This window comes from Ovis aries, chromosome X, assembly GCF_016772045.2.
Source record: "Ovis aries strain OAR_USU_Benz2616 breed Rambouillet chromosome X, ARS-UI_Ramb_v3.0, whole genome shotgun sequence".
Lineage (NCBI taxonomy): Eukaryota > Metazoa > Chordata > Mammalia > Artiodactyla > Bovidae > Ovis > Ovis aries.
This window is the reverse complement of record NC_056080.1, coordinates 82,178,088-82,200,798: the sequence shown is the minus strand read 5'-3', so window position 1 is coordinate 82,200,798 and position 22,711 is coordinate 82,178,088. Positions and strand designations below refer to the sequence as shown.

Genomic DNA, 22,711 nt, shown 5'->3' with positions numbered 1-22,711 from the left:
ACCCAAGGGCCAACAAGTTCCAGAGCAAGACATACCATGCAAATTCGCCAGCAACACAGGAACATAGCCCTGAGCTTCAATATACAGGCTGCCCTGTTACACCAAACCCATTGACATCTCAAAACTCATTACTGGACACTTCATTGCACTCCAGAGATAAGAAATCCAGCTCCACCCACCAGAAGATTGACACAAGTTTCCCTAACCAGGAAACCTTGACAAGCCTCCTGTCCAACTTCACACACAGTGAGGAACCTCCACAATAAAGAGGAACCACAAAATGCCAGAATACAGAAAGGCCACCCCAAACACAGCAATGTAAACAAGATGAAAAGACAGAGAAATACTCAGCAGGTAAAGGAGCAGGATAAATGCCCACCAAACCAAACAAAAGAGGAAGAGATAGGCAATCTACCTGATAAAGAATTCAGAATAGTGATAGTGAAAATGATCGAAATTTTGAAAACTAATTGGAGTTACAGATAAACAGCCTGGAGACAAGGATCGAGAAGATGCAAGAAAGGTTTAACAAGGACCTAGAACAAATAAAAAAGAGTCAACATATAATGAATAATGCAATAAATGAGATCAAAAACACTCTGGAGAGAACCAACAGTAGAAAAATGGAGGCAGAAGATAGGGTAAGTGAGGTAGAAGACAGAATGGTAGAAATAAATGAAACAGAGAGGAAAAAAGAAAAAAGAATTAAAAGAAATGAGGACAACCTCAGAGACCTCTGGAATAATGTTAAACACCGCAACATTCGAATCATAGGAGTCCCAGAAGAAGACAAAATTAAAGACCATGAGAAAATACTTAAGGAGATAATAATTGAAAACTTCCAAAAATGGGGAAGGAAATAATTACCCAAGTCCGAGAAACCCAGAGAGTCCCAAACAGGATAAACCCAAGATGAAACACCACAAGACACATATTAATCACATTAACAAAAATCAAACACAAAGAACAAATATTAAAAGCAGCAAGCTTTTAATTTTAATTAGATCCCATTTGTTTATTTTTGCTTTTATTTCCAGAATTCTGGGAGGTGGATCATAGAGGATCCTGCTGTGATTTATCTCTGAGAGTGTTTTGCCTATGTTCTCCTCTAGGAGTTTTATAATGTTATAGTGAGGGAGGTGGGAGGGGGGTTCATGTTTGCGAACACATGTAAGAATTAAAGATTTTCAAATTAAAAAAATAAAAAAAAAGATAAAATTTAAAAAAAAATATGAAAAAAAATAAAATAAAAGCAGCAAGGAAGAAACAACAAATAACACACAAGGGGATTCCCATAAGGATAACAGCTGATCTTTCAACAGAAACTCTTCAGGCCAGAAGGGAATGGCAGGACATACTTAAAGTGATGAAAGAGAAAAACCTACAACCCAGATTACTGAACCCAGCAAGGATCTCATTCAAATATGAAGGAGAAATCAAAAGCTTTACAGACAAGCAAAAGTTTAGAGAATTCAGCACCACCAAACCAGCTCTCCAACAAATGCTAAAGGATCCTCTCTAGACAGGAAACACAGAAAGGGTATATAAACTTAAACCCAAAACAATAAAGTAAATGGCAATAGGATCATACTAATCAATAATTACCTTAAATGTAAATGGGTTGAATGCCCCAACCAAAAGACAAAGACTGGATGAATGGATATAAAAACAAGACCCCTATATATGTTGTCTACAAGAGACCCACCTTGAAACAAGGGACACATACAGACTGAAAGTGAAAAGCTGGAAAAAGGTATTCCACGCAAATAGACACCAAAAGAAAGCAGGAGTAGCAACACTCATACCACATTTAATAGACTTTAAAACAAAGGCTGTGAAAAGAGACAAAGAAAGACACTACATAATGATCAAAGGACCAACCCAAGAAGATATAACAATTATAAATATATATGCACCCAACATAGGAGCACCACAATATGTAAGACAAATGCTAACAAGTATGAAAGGGAAATAAACAATAACACAATAATAGTGGGAGACTTTAATACCCCACTCACACCTATGGATAGATCAACTAAACAAAAAATTAACACGGAAACATAAACTTTCAATGACACAACAGACAAGCTAGACCTAATTGATATCTATAGGACATTTGACCCCAAAACAATGAATTTCAGCTTTGTCCCAAGTGCACATGGAACCTTCTCCAGGATAGATCACATCCTGGGCCATCAACCTAGCCTTGGTAAATTCAAAAAAAGTGAAATCATTCCAAGCATCTTTTCTGACCAAAATGCAGTAAGATTAGATCTCAATTACAGGAGAAAAACTATTAAAAATTCAAACATATGGAGGCTGAACAACATGTTGATGAATAACCAACAAATAACAGAAGAAATCAAAAAAGAAATCAAAATATGCTTAGAAACAAATGAAAATGAAAATACAACAACCCAAAACCTATGGGACACTGTAAAAGCAGTGCTAAGGAGAAGGTTCAAAGCAATACAGACTTACTACAAGAAACAAGAAAAAAGTCAAATAAATAACCTAACTCTCCACCAAAGCAACTAGAAAAGGAAGAAATGAAGAAGCCCAGGGTTAGTAGAAGGAAAGAAATCTTAAAAATTAGGGCAGAAATTAATGCAAAAGAAACAAAAGAGACCATAGCAAAAATCAACAGAGCCAAAAGCTAGTTCTCTGAGAAGATAAATAAAATAGACAAACCATTAGCCAGACTCATCAAGAAATAAAGGGAGAAGAATCAAATCAACAAAATAGGAAATGAAAATGAAGACATCACAACAGACAACACAGAAATACAAAGGATCATAAGACACTATTGTCAGCAACTATATGCCAATAAAATGGACAACTGGGAAGAAATGGACAAATTCTTAGAAAAGTACAACTTTCCAAAACTGAACCAGGAAGAAATAGAAAATCTTAACAGACCCATCACAAGCATGGAAATTGAAACTGTAATCAGAAATCTTCCAACAAACAAAAGCCCAGGACCAGACAGCTTCACAGCTGAATTCTACCAAAAATTTAGAGAAGCGCTAACACCTATCCTACTCAAACTCTTCCAGAAAACTGCAAAGGAAGGCAAACTTCCAAACTCATTCTAAGAGGCCACCATCACCCTAATACCAAACCCTGATAGTTCAGTACATTCAGTCACTCAGTCGTGTGTGCCTTTTGTGACCCCATGAATTGCAGCACGCCAGGCTGCCCTGACCATCACCAACTCCCAGAGTTGACCCAAACTCTTGTCCATCGAGTTGGTGATGCCATCCAGCCATCTCATCCTCTGTCGTCCCCTTCTCCTCCTGCCCCTAAACCCTCCCAGCATCACAGTTTTTTCCAATGAGTCAACTCTTTGCATGAGGTGGCCAAAGTACTGGAATTTCACCTTCAGCATCAGTCCTTCCAAAGAACACCCAGGACTGATCTCCTTTAGGATGGACTGGTTAGATCTCCTTGCAGTCCAAGGTACCCTCAGAGTCTTCTCCAACACCACAGTTCAAAAGCATCAATTCTTTGGCGCTCACCTTTCCTCACAGTCCAACTCTCACATCCATACATGACCACTAAAAAAAACCATAGCCTTGACTAGATGGACCTTTGTTGGCAAAGTAATATCTCTGCTTTTTAATATGCTATCTACGTTGGTCATAACTCTCCTTCCAAGGAGTAAGCGTCTTTTAATTTCATGGCTGCAGTCTCCATCTGCAGTGATTTTGGAGCCCAAAAAAAGAAAGTCTGACACTGTTTCCACTGTTCCCCCATCTATTTCCCATGAAGTGATGGGACCAGATGCCATGATCTTCGTTTTCTGAATGTTGAGCTTTAAGCCAACTTCTTCACTCTCCTCTTTCACTTTCATCAAAAGGCTTTTTAGTTCCTCTTCACTTTCTGCCACAGGTGACATATGCATGTCATCTGCATATCTGAGGTTATTGATAGTTCGCCCGGCAATCTTAAATCCAGCTTCTGCTTCTTCCAGCTCAGTATTTCTCATGATGTACCCTGCATATAAGTTAAATAAGCAGGGTGACAATATACAGCCTTGATATTCTCCTTTTCCTTTTTGGAACCAGTCTGTTGTTCCGAGTCCGGTTCTAACTGTTGCTTCCTGACCTGCATATAGGTTTCTCAAGAGGGAGGTTAGGTGGTCTGGTATTCCCATCTCTTTCATAATTTTCCACAGTTTATTGTAATCCACACAGTCAAAGGCTTTGGCATAGTCAATAAAAGAGAAATGGATGTTTTTCTGGAACTCTCTTGCTTTTCCATGATCCAGCAGATGTTGGCAATCCATGGCAGTGAGAAATAGATTTAAGGTTCTAGATCTGATAGATAGAGTGCCTGATTAACTATGGACAGAGGTTGGTGACACTGTACAGGAGACAGCGATCAAGACCATCCCCATGGAAAAGAAATGCAAAAAAGCAAAATGGCTGTCTGGGGAGGCCTTACAAATACCTCTGAAGAGAAGTGAAAAGCAAAGGATAAAGGAAAGATATAAGAAAAGAAAATGAAAGATATAAGAAAAGAAAAGGAAAGGAAAGATATAAGCATCTGAATACAGAGTTCCAAAGAATAGCAAAGAGAGTTAAGAAAGCCTTCCTCAGCGGTCAATGCAAAGAAGTAGAGAAAAACAGTAGAATGGGAAAGATCAGAGATCTCTTCAAGAAAATTAGAGATACCAAGGGAACACTTCATGCAAAGATGGGCTCAAAAAGGACAGAAGTGGTGTGGACCTAACAGAAGCAGAAGATATTAAGAAGAGGTGGCAAGAATACACAGAAGAAATGTACAAAAAAGATCTTCACAACCCAGATAATCACGATGGTATGATCACTCAGCTAGAGCCAGACATCTTGGAATGTGAAGTCAAGTGAGCCTTATAAAGCATCACGATGAACAAAGCGAGTGCAGGTGATGGAATTCCAGTTGAGCTGTTTCAAATCCTGGAAGATGATGCTGTAAAAGTACTGCACTCAATATGCCACCAAATTTGGAAAACTCAGCAGTGGCCACAGGACTGCAAAAGGTTAGTATTCATTCCAATCCCAAAGAAAGGCAATGCCAAAGAATGCTCAAACTACTGCACAATTGCACTCATCTCACACGCTAGTAAATTAATGCTCAAAATTCTCCAAAAACCTGATAAACAATGCCACAAAAAAAGAAAACTACAGGCCAATATCACTGATGAACATAGATGCAAAAATCCTTAACAAAATTCTAGCAAACAGAATCCAACAACATATTAAAAAGATCATACATCATGACCACAGGGCTCTATCCCAGGGATGTAAGGATTCTTCAATATCTGCAAATCAATCAAAGTAATATACCACATTAACAAATTGAAAGATAAAAACTGTATGATTATCTCAATAGATGCAGAAAAATCCTTTGACAAAATTCAACATCCATTTCTGATTAAAAAAAAAAAAACCCTCCAGAAAGCAGGAATAGAAGGAACATACCTATACATTATGAAAGCTATATACGACAAACCCACAGCCAACATTATCCTCAATGGTGAAAAATTGAAAGCATTTCCCCTAGTCAGGGACAAGACAAGGGTGCCCACTCTCACCACTACTATTCAACATAGTTTTGGAAGTTTCACCCACAGCAATCAGAGCAGAAAAAGAAATAAAAGGAATCCAAATTGGAAAGGAAGAAATAAAACTCTCACTGTTTGCAGATGACATGATCTCTACATAGAAAACCCTAAAGACTCCACCAGAAAATTTCTAGAGCTAATCAATGAATATAGTAAAGTTGAAGGATATAAAATCAACACACAGAAATCCCTTGCATTCCTATACACTAACAATGAGAAAATAGAAAAATTAAGGAAACAATTCCATTCACCATTGCAATGAAAAGAATAAAATACTTAGGAATATATCTACCTAAAGAAACTAAAGACCTATATATAGAAAACTATAAAACACTGATGAAAGAAATCAAAGAGGACACTAATAGATGGAGAAATATACTGTGTTCATGGATCGGAAGAATCAATATAGTGAAAAAGAGTATATTACCCAAAGCAATCTACAGATTCAATGCAATCCCTATCAAGCTACCAATGGTATTTTTATGGTCAACAAAAGAGTCCGAAATGTAATACTTGGATGCAATCTCAAAAACAACAGAATGATCTCTGTTTGTCTTCAAGGCAAACCGTTCAATATCACAGTTAACCAAGTCTATGCCCCAACGAGTAACACTGAAGAAGCTGAAGTTGAACGGTTTTATGAAGACCTACAAGACCTTTTAGAACTAACACCCAAAGGAAGTCAAAAAACACCTGGAGTAACAGGAAAATTTGGCCTTGGAATGCGGAATGAAGCAGGGCAAAGACTAATAGTTTTGCCAAGAAAATGCATTGGTCATAGCAAACACCCTCTTCCAACAACACAAGAGAAGACTCTACACATGGACATCAACAGATGGTCAACATCGAAATCAGACTGATTATATTCTATGCAGCCAAAGATGGAGAAGCCCTATACAGTCAACAAAAACAAGACCAGGAGCTGACTGTGGCTCAGATCATGAACTCCTTATTACCAAATTCAGACTTAAATTGAAGAAAGTAGGGAAAACCGCTAGACCATTCAGGTATGACCTAAATCAAATCCCTCATGATTATACAGTGGAAGTGAGAAATAGATTTAAGGGTCTAGATCTGATAGATAAGAGTGCCTGATGAACTATGGACGGAGGTTCGTGACATTGTGCAGGAGACAGGGATCAAGACCATCCCCATGGAAAACAAATGCCAAAAAGCAAAATGGCTGTCTGGGGAGGCCTTACAAATAGCTGTGAAAGAAGAGAGGCGAAAAGCAAAGGAGAAAAGGAAAGATATAAGCATCTGAATGCAGAGTTCCAAAGAATAGCAAGAAGAGATAAGAAAGCCTTCTTCAGCGATCAATGCAAAGAAATAGAGGAAAACAACAGAATGGGAAAGACTAGAGATCTCTTGAAGAAAATTAGAGATACCAAGGGAACATTTCTTTTTCTTCTTTTTTTTTTTTTTTAATTTTAAAATCTTTAATTCTTACATGCATTCCTGATAAAGGACAGAAATGGTATGGACCTAACAGAAGCAGAAGATATTAAGAAGAGGTGGCAAGAATACACGGAAGAACTGTACAAAATAGATCTTCACGACCCAGATAATCATGATGATGTGATCACTCATCTAGAGCCAGACATCTTGGAACGTGAAGTCAAGTGGGCCTTAGAAAGCATCACTACGAACTAAGCTAGTAGAGGTGATGGAATTCCAGTTGAGCTGTTTCAAATCCTGAAAGATGATGCTGTGAAGGTGCTGCACTCAATATGCCAGCAAATTTGGGAAACTCAGCAGTGGCCACAGGACTGGAAAAGGTCAGTTTTCATTCCAATCCCAAAGAAAGGCAATGCCAAAGAATGCTCAAACTACCGCACAACTGCACTCATCTCACATGCTAGTAAAGTAATGCTCAACATTCTCCAAGCCAGGCTTCAGCAATACGTGAACCGTGATCTCCCTAATGTTCAAGCTGGTTTTAGAAAAGGCAGAGGAACCAGAGATCAAATTGCCAACATCCGCTGCATCATGGAAAAAGCAAGAGAGTTCCAGAAAAAACATCTATTTCTGCTTTATTGACTATGCCAAAGCCTTTGACTGTGTGGATCACAATAAACTGTGGAAAATTCTGAAAGATATGGGAATACCAGACCACCTGACCTGCCTCTTGAGAAATCTGTATGCAGGTCAGGAAGCAACAGTTAGAACTGGACATGGAACAACAGACTGGTTCCAAATAGGAAAAGGAGTACGGCAAGGCTGTATATTGTCACCCTGCTTATTTAACTTATATGCAGAGTACATCATGAGAAACGCTGGACTGGAAGAAACACAAGCTGGAATCAAGATTGCCAAGAGAAATATCAATAACCTCAGATATGCAGATGACACCACCCTTATGGCAGAAAGTGAAGAGGAGCTAAAAAGCCTCTTGATGAAAGCGAAAGAGGAGAGCGAAAAAGCTGGCTTAAAGCTCAACATTCAGAAAACGAAGATCATGGCATCCGGTCCCATCACTTCATGGCAAATATATGGGGAAACAGTAGAAACAGTGTCAGACTTTCTTTTTTTGGGCTCCAGTATCACTGCAGATGGAGACTGCAGCCATGAAATTAAAAGACGCTTACTCCTTGGAAGAAAAGTTATGACCAGCCTAGATAGCATATTCAAAAGCAGACACATTATTTTGCCGACTAAGTCCGTCTAGTAGGCTATGGTTTTTCCTGTGGTCATGTATGGATGTGAGAGTTGGACTGTGAAGAAGGCTGAGAGCCAAAGAATTGATGCTTTTGAACTGTGGTGTTGGAGAAGACTCTTGAGAGTCCCTTGGACTGCAAGGAGATCCAACCAGTCCATTCTGAAGGAGATCAACCCTGGGATTTCTTTGGAAGGAGTGATGCTAGAGCTGAAACTCCAGTACTTTGGCCACCTCATATGAAGAGTTGACTCATTGGAAACGACTCTGATGCTGGGAGGGACTGAGTGCAGGAGGAGAAGGGGACGACAGAGGATAAGATGGCTGGATGGCATCACGGACTCAGTGGACGTGAGTCTGAGAGAACTCCGGGAGATGGTGATGGACAGGAAGGCCTGGCATGCTGCGATTCATAGGGTCGGAAAGAATCGGACATGACTGAGTGACTGAACTGAACTGAGAACAAATAATTTCACAATTTGTATGGAAATACAAAAAAACTCAAATAGCCAAAGCTATCTTCAGAAAGAAGAATGGAACTGGAGGAATCAACCTGCCTTACTTTAGGCTCTACTACAAAGCCACAGTCATCAAGACAGTATGGTACTGGCACAAAGACAGAAATATAGATCACTGGAACAAAACAGAAAGCCCAGAGATAAATCCATGCGCCTATGGACACCTTATCTTTGACAAAGGAGGCAAGAATATACAATGGAAAAAAGACAATCTGTTTAACAAGTGGTGCTGGGGAAACAGGTCAACAACTTGTAAAAGACTGAAACTAGAACACTTTCTAACATCATACACAAAAATAAAGTCAGAGTGTATTAAAGATCTAAACGTAAGACCAGAAACTATAAAACTCCTAGAGGAAAACGTAGGCAAAACACTCTCAGATATAAATCACAGCAGGATCCTCTGTGACCCACCTCCCAGAATATTGGAAATAAAAGCAAAAATAAACAAGTGGGACTAATTAAAATTAAAAGCTTTTGCACAACAAAGGAAACTATAAGCAAGCTGAAAAGACAGACTTCAGAATGGGAGAAAATAATAGCAAACGAAGCAACTGACAAAGAATTAATCTCAAAAATATATAAGCAACTCCTGTAGCTTAATTCCAGAAAAATAAACGAACCAATAAAAAAGTGGGCTAAAGAACTAAAATGACATTTCTCCAAAGAAGACATACAGACAGTTACCAAACATATGAAAAGATGATCAACATCACTCATTATCAGAGAAATGCAAATCAAAACCACAATGAGATACCATTTCATGCCAGTCAGAATGGCTGCTATCCAAAAGTCTACAAGCAATAAATGCTGGAGAGGGTGTGGAGAGAAGGGAACCCTCTTACACTGTTGTTGGGAATACAAACTAGTACAGCCACTATGGAGAACAGTGTGGAGATTCCTTAAAAAAAAACTGGAAATAGAACTGTCATATGACCCAGCAATCCCACTGCTGGGCCTACACACTGAGGAAACCAGAATTGAAAGAGACACGTGTACCCCAATGTTTATCGCAGCACTGTTTATAGTAGCCAGGACATGGAAACAACCTAGATGTCCATCAGCAGACGAATGGATCAGAAAGCTGTGGTACATATACACAATGGAGTATTACTCAGCCATTAAAAAGAATACATTTGAATCAGTTCTAATGACGTGCATGAAACTGGAGCCTATTATACAGAGTGAAATAAGCCAGAAAGAAAAACACCAATACAGTATACTAATACATATATATGGAATTTAGAAATATGGTAACAAAAACCCTGTATGCAAGACAGCAAAAGAGACACAGATGTATAGAACAGTCTTTTGGACTCTGGGAGAGGGCAAAGGCAGGATGTTATGGGAGAATGGCATTGAAACATGTAAATTACCATATGTGAAAATAATCACCGGTCCAGGTTCGATGCATGATACAGGGTGCTCGGGGCTGGTGCACTAGGATGACCCAGAGGGATGAGATGGGGTGGGAGGTGGGAGGGGGTTCAAGTTGGGGAACACATGTACACCCATGGTGGATCCATGTCAATGTATGGCAAAACCAATATAATATTGTAAAGTAAATAAATAAAACTGAAAAAAAAAAAGAAATATCCAGTTTAAACAAATATTGAAAAAAAAAAGAAAAACAAGGAAGTAAAGATCCGTGTGCTCCAAGACTTTGATGAAAGAAATTAAAGAAGATACAAACAAATGGAAATATATCCTATGTCCATGGGTCAGAAAAATTAATAGCTAAAATGTTCATATTAGCCAAAGTCACCTACAGATTCAATGCAATCTCCATCAAAATTCTAATGGCATTTTTGACAGAAATAGAAAAAAAAAATCCTAAAATGTGTACAAAACTAAAAAAGATCCCAAATAGCCAAAGAAATCCTGAGAAAGAACAAGGACAGAGGCATTACACTTCCTGATTTCAAACTATACTAATAAAGCTATAGTAATTTAAACAATATTCCTGGCAAAAATAGATATGTGGACCAAAGGAACAAAACTGGAAGACCAGAAATAAACCCCCATGCATGTGGTAAACTAAGATTTGACAAGAGAATCAAGAATACTCAATGAGGGAAAGGATAACCTCTTCAAAAAATGGTGTTCAGAAAACCCCATGGATAACCATATGCAGAAACTGGAAACTGGACCCCAATATACATCACTCAAAAATTAATATAAAACGGATAAAAGACTTAAACGTAAGACCTGAAGCCAATACACACCTAGAAGAAAATATAGGAAGAAAGTTCTTGACACTGGTCTTTGCAATGATACTTAGGATATCAAAAGCACAAGCAATGAAAGCAAAATCTGTAAGTTGGACTACATCAAACTAAAAAGCTTCTGGACAGGAAAAGTAACAATCAACAAAATGAAAAGGTAACCTATAGAATGGGAGAAAACATTTACAAACCATATACTGGATAAGGGTTTATCATCCAAAATGTATAAGGAATTAATACAACTCAACAAAAAAAAAATCTGATTTAAAAATAGGCAGAGGAACTGAAAAGAATTTTTCCAAAGAAGATATACAAATGGACAGCAGGTACATTAAAAATGCTCAACATCACAAATAAACAGGAACATGCAAATAAAAGCCACAATGAGATATCAACGTTATACCAATTAGAATAGCTAACATCAAGATAAGACATAAGTATTGATGAGCATATGGATTAAAGGGAAGACTTATGCACTGCTGGCGGGAATGTAAACTGGTTCAATCACTAAGAAAAACAGCATGGAGTTTCCTTAAAAAATTAAAACTGTAACTAACACATATATCTAGCAACTGCATTTCTGGGTATCTATCTAAAGGAAATGAAAGCAGGATATTGAAAGGATACCTGTACTCCCATGTTTAGTGCAGCATTATTCACAACAGTCTAGATATGTAAATGAACTAAGTGCCCATCAATGGATGAATAGATAAAGAAGGCATGGTGCATATATACAGTGGAATATTACTGTGTCATGAGAAAGATGGAAGTCCTGTCATTTGCAACAGGGATGAATCTTGAGGGCACCATGCTTAGTGAGTTAAGTTAGTCAAAGAAAGACAAATATTGTATGATGTTAATCATATGTGGAATCTAAAAATGTAAACCTTGCTGAACCAGAATGGTTAGTACCAAGACAGGAGGGGAAAGGAATTGGAATGATGCTGTGAAAGGGTATAAATTTACAACTAGAAAATTAATAAGTTCTGGACATCTAGTGTACAGTATACTAATCATCGTCAATAATATTGTATTATATACTTCAAAATCACTAAAGCCATGTTTTATATAACTCCATTTATATGAAATGTCAAGAACAGGCAAATACATGTACACAGAAAGGAGATTAATTGCTGCTTAGGTCTGGAGGTTGAAGAGAAAAGAGGAGTGACTGTAAATGGGTACAGGATTTCTTTTGGGGATAATGAAAATGTTCTAAAACTGATTGTGATGATTGTCACACAGCTCTGTGGATATAGTAAAAACAGTTGGATTGTACAGTTTAAAAGGATGAATTGTATGGTATGTGAATTGCATTTCAATAAAGCTGCTAAAAAGCAAAAGGAGAAGATTAGATATGTTTTTCCTACATTTTAAATTTGTTATTTCTATAATTCTAAAAATAAGCCATTTAAAAGGAGTTGATTAAAAAGGTTCATTTTCTGGAAACATTACACATCTGCAATAAATAATATTTCAGCAGGTGGCTGCTTCCACTTTCAAGCAAAATAAATATATTTGGTGACCAAAAAGAGAGAAAAATATTAGTAGTTTTTCACTAGGTTCTCTAGTCTGCATCTAGACATACAATCAAAATTAACATCAAAGAAAGAAAATCCCTTCAAATAACCAAGAGACATACATATTAAGAAATGTAAAAATGTTTCTGCCTTTTGATTATTAATCCCAATTCTGGGAATTAATCTCAACAAAACAGGAAAAATAAGCATGATGCTCAGTTGTTGTGTCAGACTCTTTGCAACCTCATGGACTGTAGCCTATCAGGCTCCTCTGTCTATGGGATTTGCCAGGCAAGAATACTGAAGTGGGTTCCCATTCCTCCTCCAGGGGATCTTCCCAACCCAGGGATTGAACCCCTGTCTCCTGAACCTACTGCATTTACAGGCAGATTCTTTACCCCTGTGCCACCTGAGAAGCCCAAGAAAAAATAATAGGCATAAAAATATTTATAACAGTACTTACTATAACAGAAACTTCTAAATCAGTGCTACATAAGAGTGTCTGCTACTGACCAACTAAGTTTCCAAATACACTGTTCACTTGAATTGATGATTTCATAGCAAGATGTTCTCCATGAAGGAAGCACAGCATTGACTTATATTCTGGAGCAAGCTCCTTAAATTCTGAGTAATACTTCTCTAAATAACCAAAGTGTCCAACAGAAGTACGTAACTGGCAAACTGTGATATAACTCAAAGAAATACTGCACAAGCATAAAACAGACTAAACTAATAATAATTCAGCTCTTACTATGTGTCAAGCACTGTACAAAGTATTTTATATATATATTACCTTTTTTATCCTGGTAAACTTAGGTTTTATTGTCTCCTTTTTTTTGCAGATAAAGGTCAGAGAGGTTAGGGGGTGAAATAAGGATTCAAACTCAGGTTTATATGACTCCAAATCTCGATTACTATATTACACTGCCTCCATAAAACTGAACATAAAATATGACTTTCAACTATGTAAACATATGAATAAAAATTTAAAGTAAATGGAAATAAACTTTAGGATGGTGAGACAGTAAATTTTTTAAAACATCTTTTCATTACTTTTAAGTGTTCTAATAGTAAGTGTAAAAGTAATTTAAATAGTAAATTCAACATTATAAGTGGACATTTATAAAATGACATTGAAGGTAAACATTTTATAAAGCATTTATGTACTAATTTTTGTTCAAAAGAATTTATTATATGTAAGACATTCCTCTTACAATATATTTAAGAGTGGTTCTATAACTTGAAAATGCATTAGAATCCTTTGGAGGGCTTGTGAAAACACGGATTTCCCACTCTAAGAGTTTCTGATTCAGTTGGCTTGGGGTGTGGCCTGAAAATCTGCATTTCTAACAGGTTCCCAGAGGATGGGATTAATTTCTAGGTTGTCTTTGGCCAGTCATTCTGACTCAGAGTCCTTCCCGGTGGTGCATACATTGCTCAGCCAAGATGGATGCCAGCGAGAAGGATTCTAGGAGGTGGTTTGACATATGCTGTCACCTTTCCCAAACTCTTCCAGCTGGTGGTGGCTTATTAGTTCCGTGTTCCTTACCAGGACCTCCTGTTGTAAAACAACTCATGCAAACAGTTACTATGGTGCCTGGGTGGGCGTTTCAGTCAGTGTGTTTCCCCTAACAGAAAGGAAGTGGGAAGATGGTGGCCAGTTGTAGAGTCCAGCCACGAAGAGCAGAGGGAGAGAGACGAGATGGCACTGGAGGCAGAGCCTGAAACAAAAAAAAAGCCAAGGAAGAGCCTGAAGCTTTGGGAGCCATTTTATCTTTCACTGTTCGCCTCAGTTCATTTAAAAATTTTATTCTAGAGAGGCAATTTTAGGGAGACTTCTGGTAATCTTGGGAAGCCCCAAAATACCAAATGATATAAGCATTCCACTCACGTCTGGAAATTTTTGAGCTATTGTAATTAAATCTGGCTTTAAGGAAATTAAGTTTGAGAATTTCAAAAGTTCCCCATTGGCCACTGGTATTCTAAATTGCCTTTGGGCAAGTCAGTCCATATAGTTAGAAGACACATCAGCTGGAACCCTGTTGGGGGGAGCACCCTCAAAATATTTAGATAACTGGGATCTCAATTCTTAGAGGTTTTTCCCTAGAGTTTAAAAAATGATTTTAAACAGCTCAAACATTTTACTATTCAAACAGCTCAATTCAAACTGCTTGCAAGTTAATCACAATCAATTCTAAGGAAACAGCTTGGTCCTGGAGAAGTCAGGTGAAATGCTTCTTAAAGCCAATTTCCAGCTGAAAAACCTGGTACATGAAGCCAACAAAGGTCCATCTAGTCAAAATCATGGTTTTTCCAGTAGTCATGTATGGATGTGAGAGTTGGACCATAAAGAAGGCAGAGCACTGAAGAATTGATGCTTTTGAACTGTGGTGTTGGAGAAGACTCTTGAGAGTCCCTGGGACTGCAAGGAGATCCAACCAGTCCATCCTAATGGAAATCAGTCCTGAATATTCATTGGAAGGACTGATGCTGAAGCTGAAACTCCAATACTTTGGCCACATGATGCAAAGAACTGAATCAACGGAAAAGACCCTGATGCTGGGAAAGATTGAAAGAGTGAGCAGAAGGGGATGACAGAGGATAAGATGGTTGGATGGCATCACCAACTCGATGGACATGAGTTTGAGTAAGCTCTGGGAGTTGGTAACGGACAGGGAAACCTGGCGTGCTGCAGTCCATGGGTTCACAAAGAGTCAGACATGACTGAGCGACTGAACTGAAATGAACCCAGAGGATGCTGATGCTGCTAGCCCAAGAACTACAATGTGAAAACTGGAGCTAGTAAAAAATTAACATCATCCTAAATCTAAATACCATCATTATAATCAATCAAAAAAATAAACTTGATGTATTTTCTTGGATTATTTTAATGTGCTATATAGGTTCTTGACAAAACACAGGCCAATGGAATTTATGTCACAGTTCATTTTCTTGAAGAATACAACAGCTTTTTGATCCAATTATTTCTTTCAGTCAAGAGCTACAAACTTTATAAGGAGGTCAAAGAGTTATACTCTAAGTATCTATACTGATAATAACTATCTGGGTATTTCTAGCCCAAACTGAATTATTCTAAACTGCTGAACTATTTAAGGGTCTTAGACATAAGTTTTGCTAAGTAAACTAATGTATTTATTTTTTAAAAACATCTTTACAGAATTTGTTACAACACTGATTCTGGTTTATGCTTTGGTTTTTTGGTCTCAAGCCACGTGGGATCTCAGCTCTCCAAACAGGGATTGAACCCTCATCCACTGCATTGGAAGAAGTCTTAACCACTGGACCTCCAGGGAAGTCCCTAAACTAACCAATTTAGAATGAAGAAAGTCATAAATGCTAAAAGAAACCATTCATACAGCAGGCAGTATTAGAGGTAAGAAATATCCACAACTCAGCTAACAATTAGCTTCCAATATTAAGAATAAAGAAGTGCTATTTCAGTTTCTCTAGAATGATCTGACCCCAATCAAGTAATCTAATATCATTTTTGCCCACATACATGCAGAGTATGTCATGAAACATACCTATATTTCTGACCATGATTCCTTTAAGTTCATCCACTTGGGCTTGAGTCTCCATCACTTTATCTAGGCCCTTATTCTCAGAGTGATGCTTCTATAAAAAAAAATATGATTTAACTTATGATACCCAGACATTATTCACAATACGAAAACAAACAGAAGAGGAATGACACATAAAAGCTACAACACAAGCACAAAAGAGATGTCACTTCATTCAAAAATTGTTACCAGACCTAGGGAAAAAATATACAAAAGCATAAAATTTGCTACCATATGAAATATAAGTGTTATAGTATAAAAAGATCACCTTATTTCAAATGAAATAAAGCTAAGGATATCAAATACACATCTGAGATTCCTGGGCAGAAGTAGGGTGTTATATAATCTATGTTCAGACAAGGAAGAAAGGAGAAGACTGTAGCTGAGGCAGAGGTAACAGGTTAGGGAAAAGGTACTCTTAATCTTTTCCTATTTCTTGGGTGTGATGAGGTAAGGACTGGCCCAGCTTCTGGGCATCTATTTTTGTATCTGTTGGGATCAGAGTATGCATGCTATTTTCACTGGCTTATTATAGGATCTAAAAATGTAAGAGTATAAATGAGAGTATATATTTTGAAGTTATTATCTATAGCAAATAACTGTGGACTTCGTAATACACAAAATTCCAGTCACTTCACTGTGCTAAGTGCTTCAAATATGGGATATTATTTAAACCACGCAAAAACTCTATGATGATACCATTATTATTATTTCCATTTATAGACAAGATCCTGTCACAGATCTGTTTAGAGGTTCACACACATATCTGGAGCTACAGACAAACTGGCTAAATTGAAAGTTTTGCTGCCAGCGGAACCAAATACCTTTTTTCCCCTTATGATGTGAACTCTTAGGATTTACTCTCAATGATGTTCATATATAACATAAAGCACTGTTAATTGTATTTATCATGTTGTCCACTATATCCCTAGTATTTATCTTATAACTGTAAGTTTGTACTTTGTGACCACTTTCATCCAATCATCCCTCCCCACAACCCCAGCTCTCTGATCTCTTTTTCTATGAGTCTGTTTTGACATTATGAGTTTGTTATGAGAGTTTGTTAGTTTCTGTTGCACAATACATTGCTGTTCAGTCACTAAGTCATGTATGACTCTTTGAGATCCCATAGACTGCAGCACGCCAGGTTCCCCTGTCCTTCACTATCTCCAAGAGTTTCTTCAAACTCATGTCCATTGAGTAGGTGTTGCTATCCAACCATCTCATCCTCTGTCGCCCCTTCTCCTTTTGCCTTCAGTCTAACCCAGCATCAGGGTCTTCCAGTGAGTTGGCTGCTTGCATCAGGTATCCAAAATACTAGAGCTTCAGCTTCAGCTTCAGCCATCAGTCCTTCCAATGAACATTCAGGGTTGATATCCTTTAGGACTGACTGGTTTGATTTCCTTGCTGTCCAAGGGACTCTTCTCAGCACCACAGTTCGAAAGCATCAGATCTTCGGCACTCAACTGTCTTTATACTGTACTTAGTAGCTCAGTCATGTCTGACTCTTTGAGACCCCATGGACTACAGCCTGCCAGAAACCTCTGTCCATAGTGACTCTCCAGCCAAGAATACTGGAATGGGTTGCCATGCCTTCCTCCAGGGGCTCTTCCCAACCCAGGGATCGAACCCAGATCTCTCACATTGCAGGCAGATTGTTTACTGTCTGAGCCACCAGGGAAGCCCCAATCTTCTTTCTGGTCCAACTCTAACATCTGTACATGACTACTAGAAAAACCACACCTTTGACTAGATGGATTGTGTTGGAAAAGTGGTATCTCTGCTTTTTAATACACTGTTTAGGTTTGTCAAAGCTTTTCTTTCATGGAGCATCTTTAAATTTCATGGCTGGAGTCACTGTCTGTAGTGATTTTGGAGCCCATGAAAATAAAACGTGTTACTCATTCCACTTCTCCCCATCTATTTTGCATGAAATGATGGGGCTAAATGTCATGATCTTTGTTTTTTGAATGCTGAGTTTTAAGCCAGCTTTTTCACTCTCCTCTTTCACTTTCATCAAGAGGCTCTTTAGTTCTTCGCTTTCTGCCATTAGGGTGGTATCATCTGCAATATCCGAGTTTTTTGATATTTCTCCCCGCAATCTCGATTACATCTTGTGATTCATCTAGCCCGGCATTTCACATGATGTAGACTTCATGTATGTAAAATAAGCAGAGTGACAAAATACAGCCTTGACATACTCTTTTCCCAGTTTGGAACCAGTTCATTGCTCCATGTCTGGTTCTACCTGTTGCTTCTTGACCTGCATTATAGGTTTCTTAGGAGACAGGTAAGGTGGTTTGGTATTCCCATCTCTTTAAGAATTTTCCAGTTTCTTGTGATCCACATAGACAAAGACTTTTAGCACAGTCAGTTCAATTCAGTCGCTCAGTCATGTCCGACTCTTTGTGACCCCATGAATCACAGCACACCAGGCCTCCCTGTTCATCACCATCTCCCGGAGTTCACTCAGACTCACGTCCATCGAGTCCATGATGCCATCCAGCCATCTCATCCTCTGTCGTCCCCTTCTCCTCCTGCCTCCAATCCCTCCCAGCATCAGTCTTTTCCAATGAGTCAACTCTTCGCATGAGGTGGCCAAAGTACTGGAGTTTCAGCTCTAGCATCATTCCTTCCAAAGAAATGCCAGGGTTGATCTCCTTCAGAATGGACTGGTTGGATCTCCTTGCAGTCCAAGGGACTCTCAAGAGTCTCTCCAACACCACACTTCAAAAGCATCAATTCTTTGGCGCTCAGCCTTCTTCAAAGTACAACATGACCAAAGGAAAAACCATAGCCTTGACTAGACGGACCTTAGTCGGCAAAGTAATGTCTCTGCTTTTGAATATGCTATCTAGGCTGGTCATAACTTTTCTTTCAAGGAATAAGCATCTTTTAATTTCATGGCTGCGGTCACCATCTGCAGTGATACTGGAGCCCCCCAAAATAAAGTCTGACACTGTTTCCACTGTTTCCCCATCTATTTCCCATGAAGTGATGGGACCAGATACCATGAGCTTCGTTTTCTGAATGTTGAGCTTTAGGCCAACTTTTTCGCTCTCCTCTTTCACTTTCATCAAGAGGCTTTTTAGCTCCTCTTCACTTTCTGCCATAAGGGTGGTGTCATCTGCATATCTGAGGTTATTGATATTTCTCCCGGCAATCTTGATTCCAGCTTGTGTTTCTTCCAGTCCAGCGTTTCTCATGATGTACTCTGCATATAAGTTAAATAAGCAGGGTGACAATATACAGCCTTGACGTACTCCTTTTCCTATTTGGAACCAGTCTGTTGTTCCATGTCCAGTTCTAACTGTTGCTTCTGACCTGCATATAGGTTTCTCAAGAGGCAGGTCAGGTGGTCTGGTATTCCCATCTCTTTCAGAATTTTCCACAGTTTATTGATATCCACACAGTCAAAGGCTTTGGCATAGTCAATGAGGCAGAAATAGATGTTTTTCTGGAACTCTCTTACTTTTTCCACGATCCAGCCGATGTTGGCAATTTGATCTCTGGTTCCTCTGCCTTTTCTAAAACCAACTTGAATGTCAGGGAGTTCACGGTTCACGTATTGCTGAAGCCTGGCTTGGAGAATTTTGAGCATTACTTTACTAGCGTGTGAGATGAGTGCAATTGTGTGGTAGTTTGAACATTCTTTGGCATTGCCTTTCTTTGGAATTGGAATGAAAACTGACCTTTTCCAGTCCTGTGGCCACTGCTGAGTTTTCCAAATTTGCTGGCATATTGAGTGCAGCACTTTCACAGCATCATCTTTCAGGATTTGAAACAGCTCAACTGGAATTTCATCACCTCCACTAGCTTTGTTCGTAGTGATGCTTTCTAAGGCCCACTTGACTTCACATTCCAAGATGTCTGGCTCTAGATGAGTGATCACATCATCATGACTATCTGGGTCGTGAAGATCTTTTTTGTACAGTTCTCCCGTGTATTCTTGCCACCTCTTCTTAATATCTTCTGCTTCTGCTAGGTCCATACCATTTCTGTCCTTTACCGAGCCCATCTTTGCATGAAATATTCCCTTGGTATCTCTAATTTTCTTGAAGAGATCTCTAGTCTTTCCCAGTCTACTGTTTTCCTCTATTTCTTTGCATTGATCACTGAAGAAGGCTTTCTTATCTCTTCTTGCTATTCTTTGGAACTCTGCATTTAGATGCCTATATCTTTCCTTTTCTCCTTTGCTTTTCGCCTCTCTTCTCTTCACAGCTATTTGTAAGGCCTCCCCAGAGAGCCATTTTGCTTTTTGGCATTTGTTTTCCATGGGGATGGTCTTGATCCCTGTCTCCTGCACAATGTCACAAACTTCATTCCATAGTTCATCAGGCACTCTATCAGATCTAGGCCCTTAAATCTATTTCTCACTTTCACTGTATAATCATAAGGGATTTGATTTAGGTCATACCTGAATGGTCTAGTGGTTTTCCCTACTTTCTTCAATTTAAGTCTGAATTTGGTAATAAGGAGTTCATGATCTGAGCCACAGTCAGCTCCTGGTCTTGTTTTTGTTGACTGTATAGAGCTTCTCCATCTTTGGCTGCACAGAATATAATCAATCTGATTTCAGTGTTGACCATCTGGTGATGTCCATGTGTAGAGTCTTCTCTTGTGTTGTTGGAAGAGGGTGTTTGCTATGACCAGTGCCATTTTCTTGGCAAAACTCTATTAGTCTTTGCCCTGCTTCATTCCGCATTCCAAGGCCAAATTTTCCTGTTACTCCAGGTGTTTCTTGACTTCCTACTTTTGCATTCCAGCGCTTAGTGAGCTGGCTCCCGCAGCCGCCCGCACTTAGCGAGCCAGCTCTCGCAGCCGCCCACGCTTAGTGCTTTAGCACAGTCAATGATGCAGAATTTTTTCTGAAATTCTCTTGCTTTTTCTATGATACAACAGATGTTGGCAATTTGATTTCTGGTTCCTCTGTATTTTCTAAATTCAGCTTGTACATATGGAAGCTCTTGCTTCATGTATTGTTGAAGCCTAGTTTGAAGGGTTTTGAGCATTACCTAGCTAGCATGTGAAATGAGTGCAACTGTGCGACAGTTTGAACATTCTTTGGCATTGCCCTTCTTTGGATTGGAATGAAAACTGACCTTTTCCAGTCCTATGGCCACTGCTGAATTTTCCAAATGTGCTGGTATACTGAGTGCAGCACTTTAACAGTATCATCTTTTAGAATTTGAAATAGCTCAGCTGGAAGTCCACCACCTCCACTAGCTTTGTTCATAGTGATGCTTCCTAAGGCCCACTTGACTTCACATTACAGGATGTCTGCCTCTAGGTCAGTGATCACAACATCATGGTTATCCAGGTCATTAAGACCTTTTTTGTACAGTTCTTCTGTGTATTCTTGCCACCTCTTCTTAATATCCTCTGCTTCTGTTAGATCCATATCATTTGTCCTTTATTGTGCCCATCTTTGCATGAAATGTTCCCTTGGTGGCTATAATTTTCTCAAAGAGATCTCTAGTCTTTCCTGTTCTATTGTTTTCTTCTAGTTCTTTGCATTGTTCACTTAAGAAGCCTTTCTTACCTTTCCTTGCTATTCTTTGGAACTCAGTATATCTATACATTTCAAAATGATCACAAGCAATAAGCTTAGTTATCATATGTTAAAATCCAAAGACATTATATAGTTACAACTATATATTCACAGTATGGCATACTTCATACCTGCAACTCTTTTACACTGCAACTTAAATTTTGTAACTCGATCTCCTTCACCTATTTCTGTCCTACCCCCAACATTTTCCCTCTGGCAATCATATATTTCTTCTCTGTATCTGTATCTCTGTTAGTGCTTTATTATGTTTCTTTTTTTTGATTCTACATATAAGTGAAATCATACAATATCTGTCTTTCTCTTTTTTTTTCACTTAGCAAGACATCCTCTAGATCCATCAATGTTGCTGCAAGTGACAAGATTTCCTTCATTTTTATGGTTGAGTAATACTCATGTGTGTGTGCGTGTATATATATACATATCACATCTTCTTTATCCACTTATCTATTGATGCACATTTAGGTTGTTTCTATATCTTGGCTGTTGTAAATAATGCTTCAATGAACATAGGGGTGCATGTGCCTTTTCTAATTAGTGTTTCTGTTTTCTTCAGATAAATACCCAGGAGTAGAATTGCTGATAATACGATAGTTCTATTTTTAATTTTTGGAGGAATCTCCATATTGTTTTCCATAGTGGCCGCACCAATTTACACTCCCATCAACAGTGCAGGAGGGTTCCTTTTTCTCTACATCCTCACCAACACTTGTTAATTTCTTGCCTTTTGGACAACAGCCATTCTGACAAGTGTGAGGTAATATCTCTCACTGTGGTTTTGACTTGCATTTCCTGGACAAATAGTGATATTGTGTATCTTTTTTTAAGTGCCTGTTGGCCATCTGTCTGTCTTCTTTGGAAAGACAGCTATTCAGTTCTTGTGTCCACTTTATAGTTGGTTTTTTAATATAAATTTATTTATTTTAGCTGGAGGCTTATTACTTTACAATATTGTATTGGTTTTGCCATACATCAACATGAATCCACCACGGGTGTACACGTGTTCCCCACCTTGAACCCCCCCTCCCACCTCC

At 38.5% G+C, this 22,711-nt stretch overlaps 1 protein-coding gene across 4 annotated transcripts in view; it reads right to left on the bottom strand.

The window, feature by feature from the left end:
* Positions 1-22,711, bottom strand: part of VAMP7 (vesicle associated membrane protein 7) — an 86,196-nt gene that overhangs the window by 32,585 nt on the left and 30,900 nt on the right. For 3 of the 4 annotated variants that reach the window (XM_012106120.5, XM_012106119.5, NM_001166204.1), the window contains one exon: positions 16,073-16,163. In XM_012106120.5, coding sequence (XP_011961510.1) covers positions 16,073-16,163 — 91 coding nt within the window. Of the gene's footprint in view, positions 1-8,129; positions 14,249-16,072; positions 16,164-22,711 lie in introns of those variants that run through there. The other variant, XM_012106121.5, reaches the window with a different exon arrangement.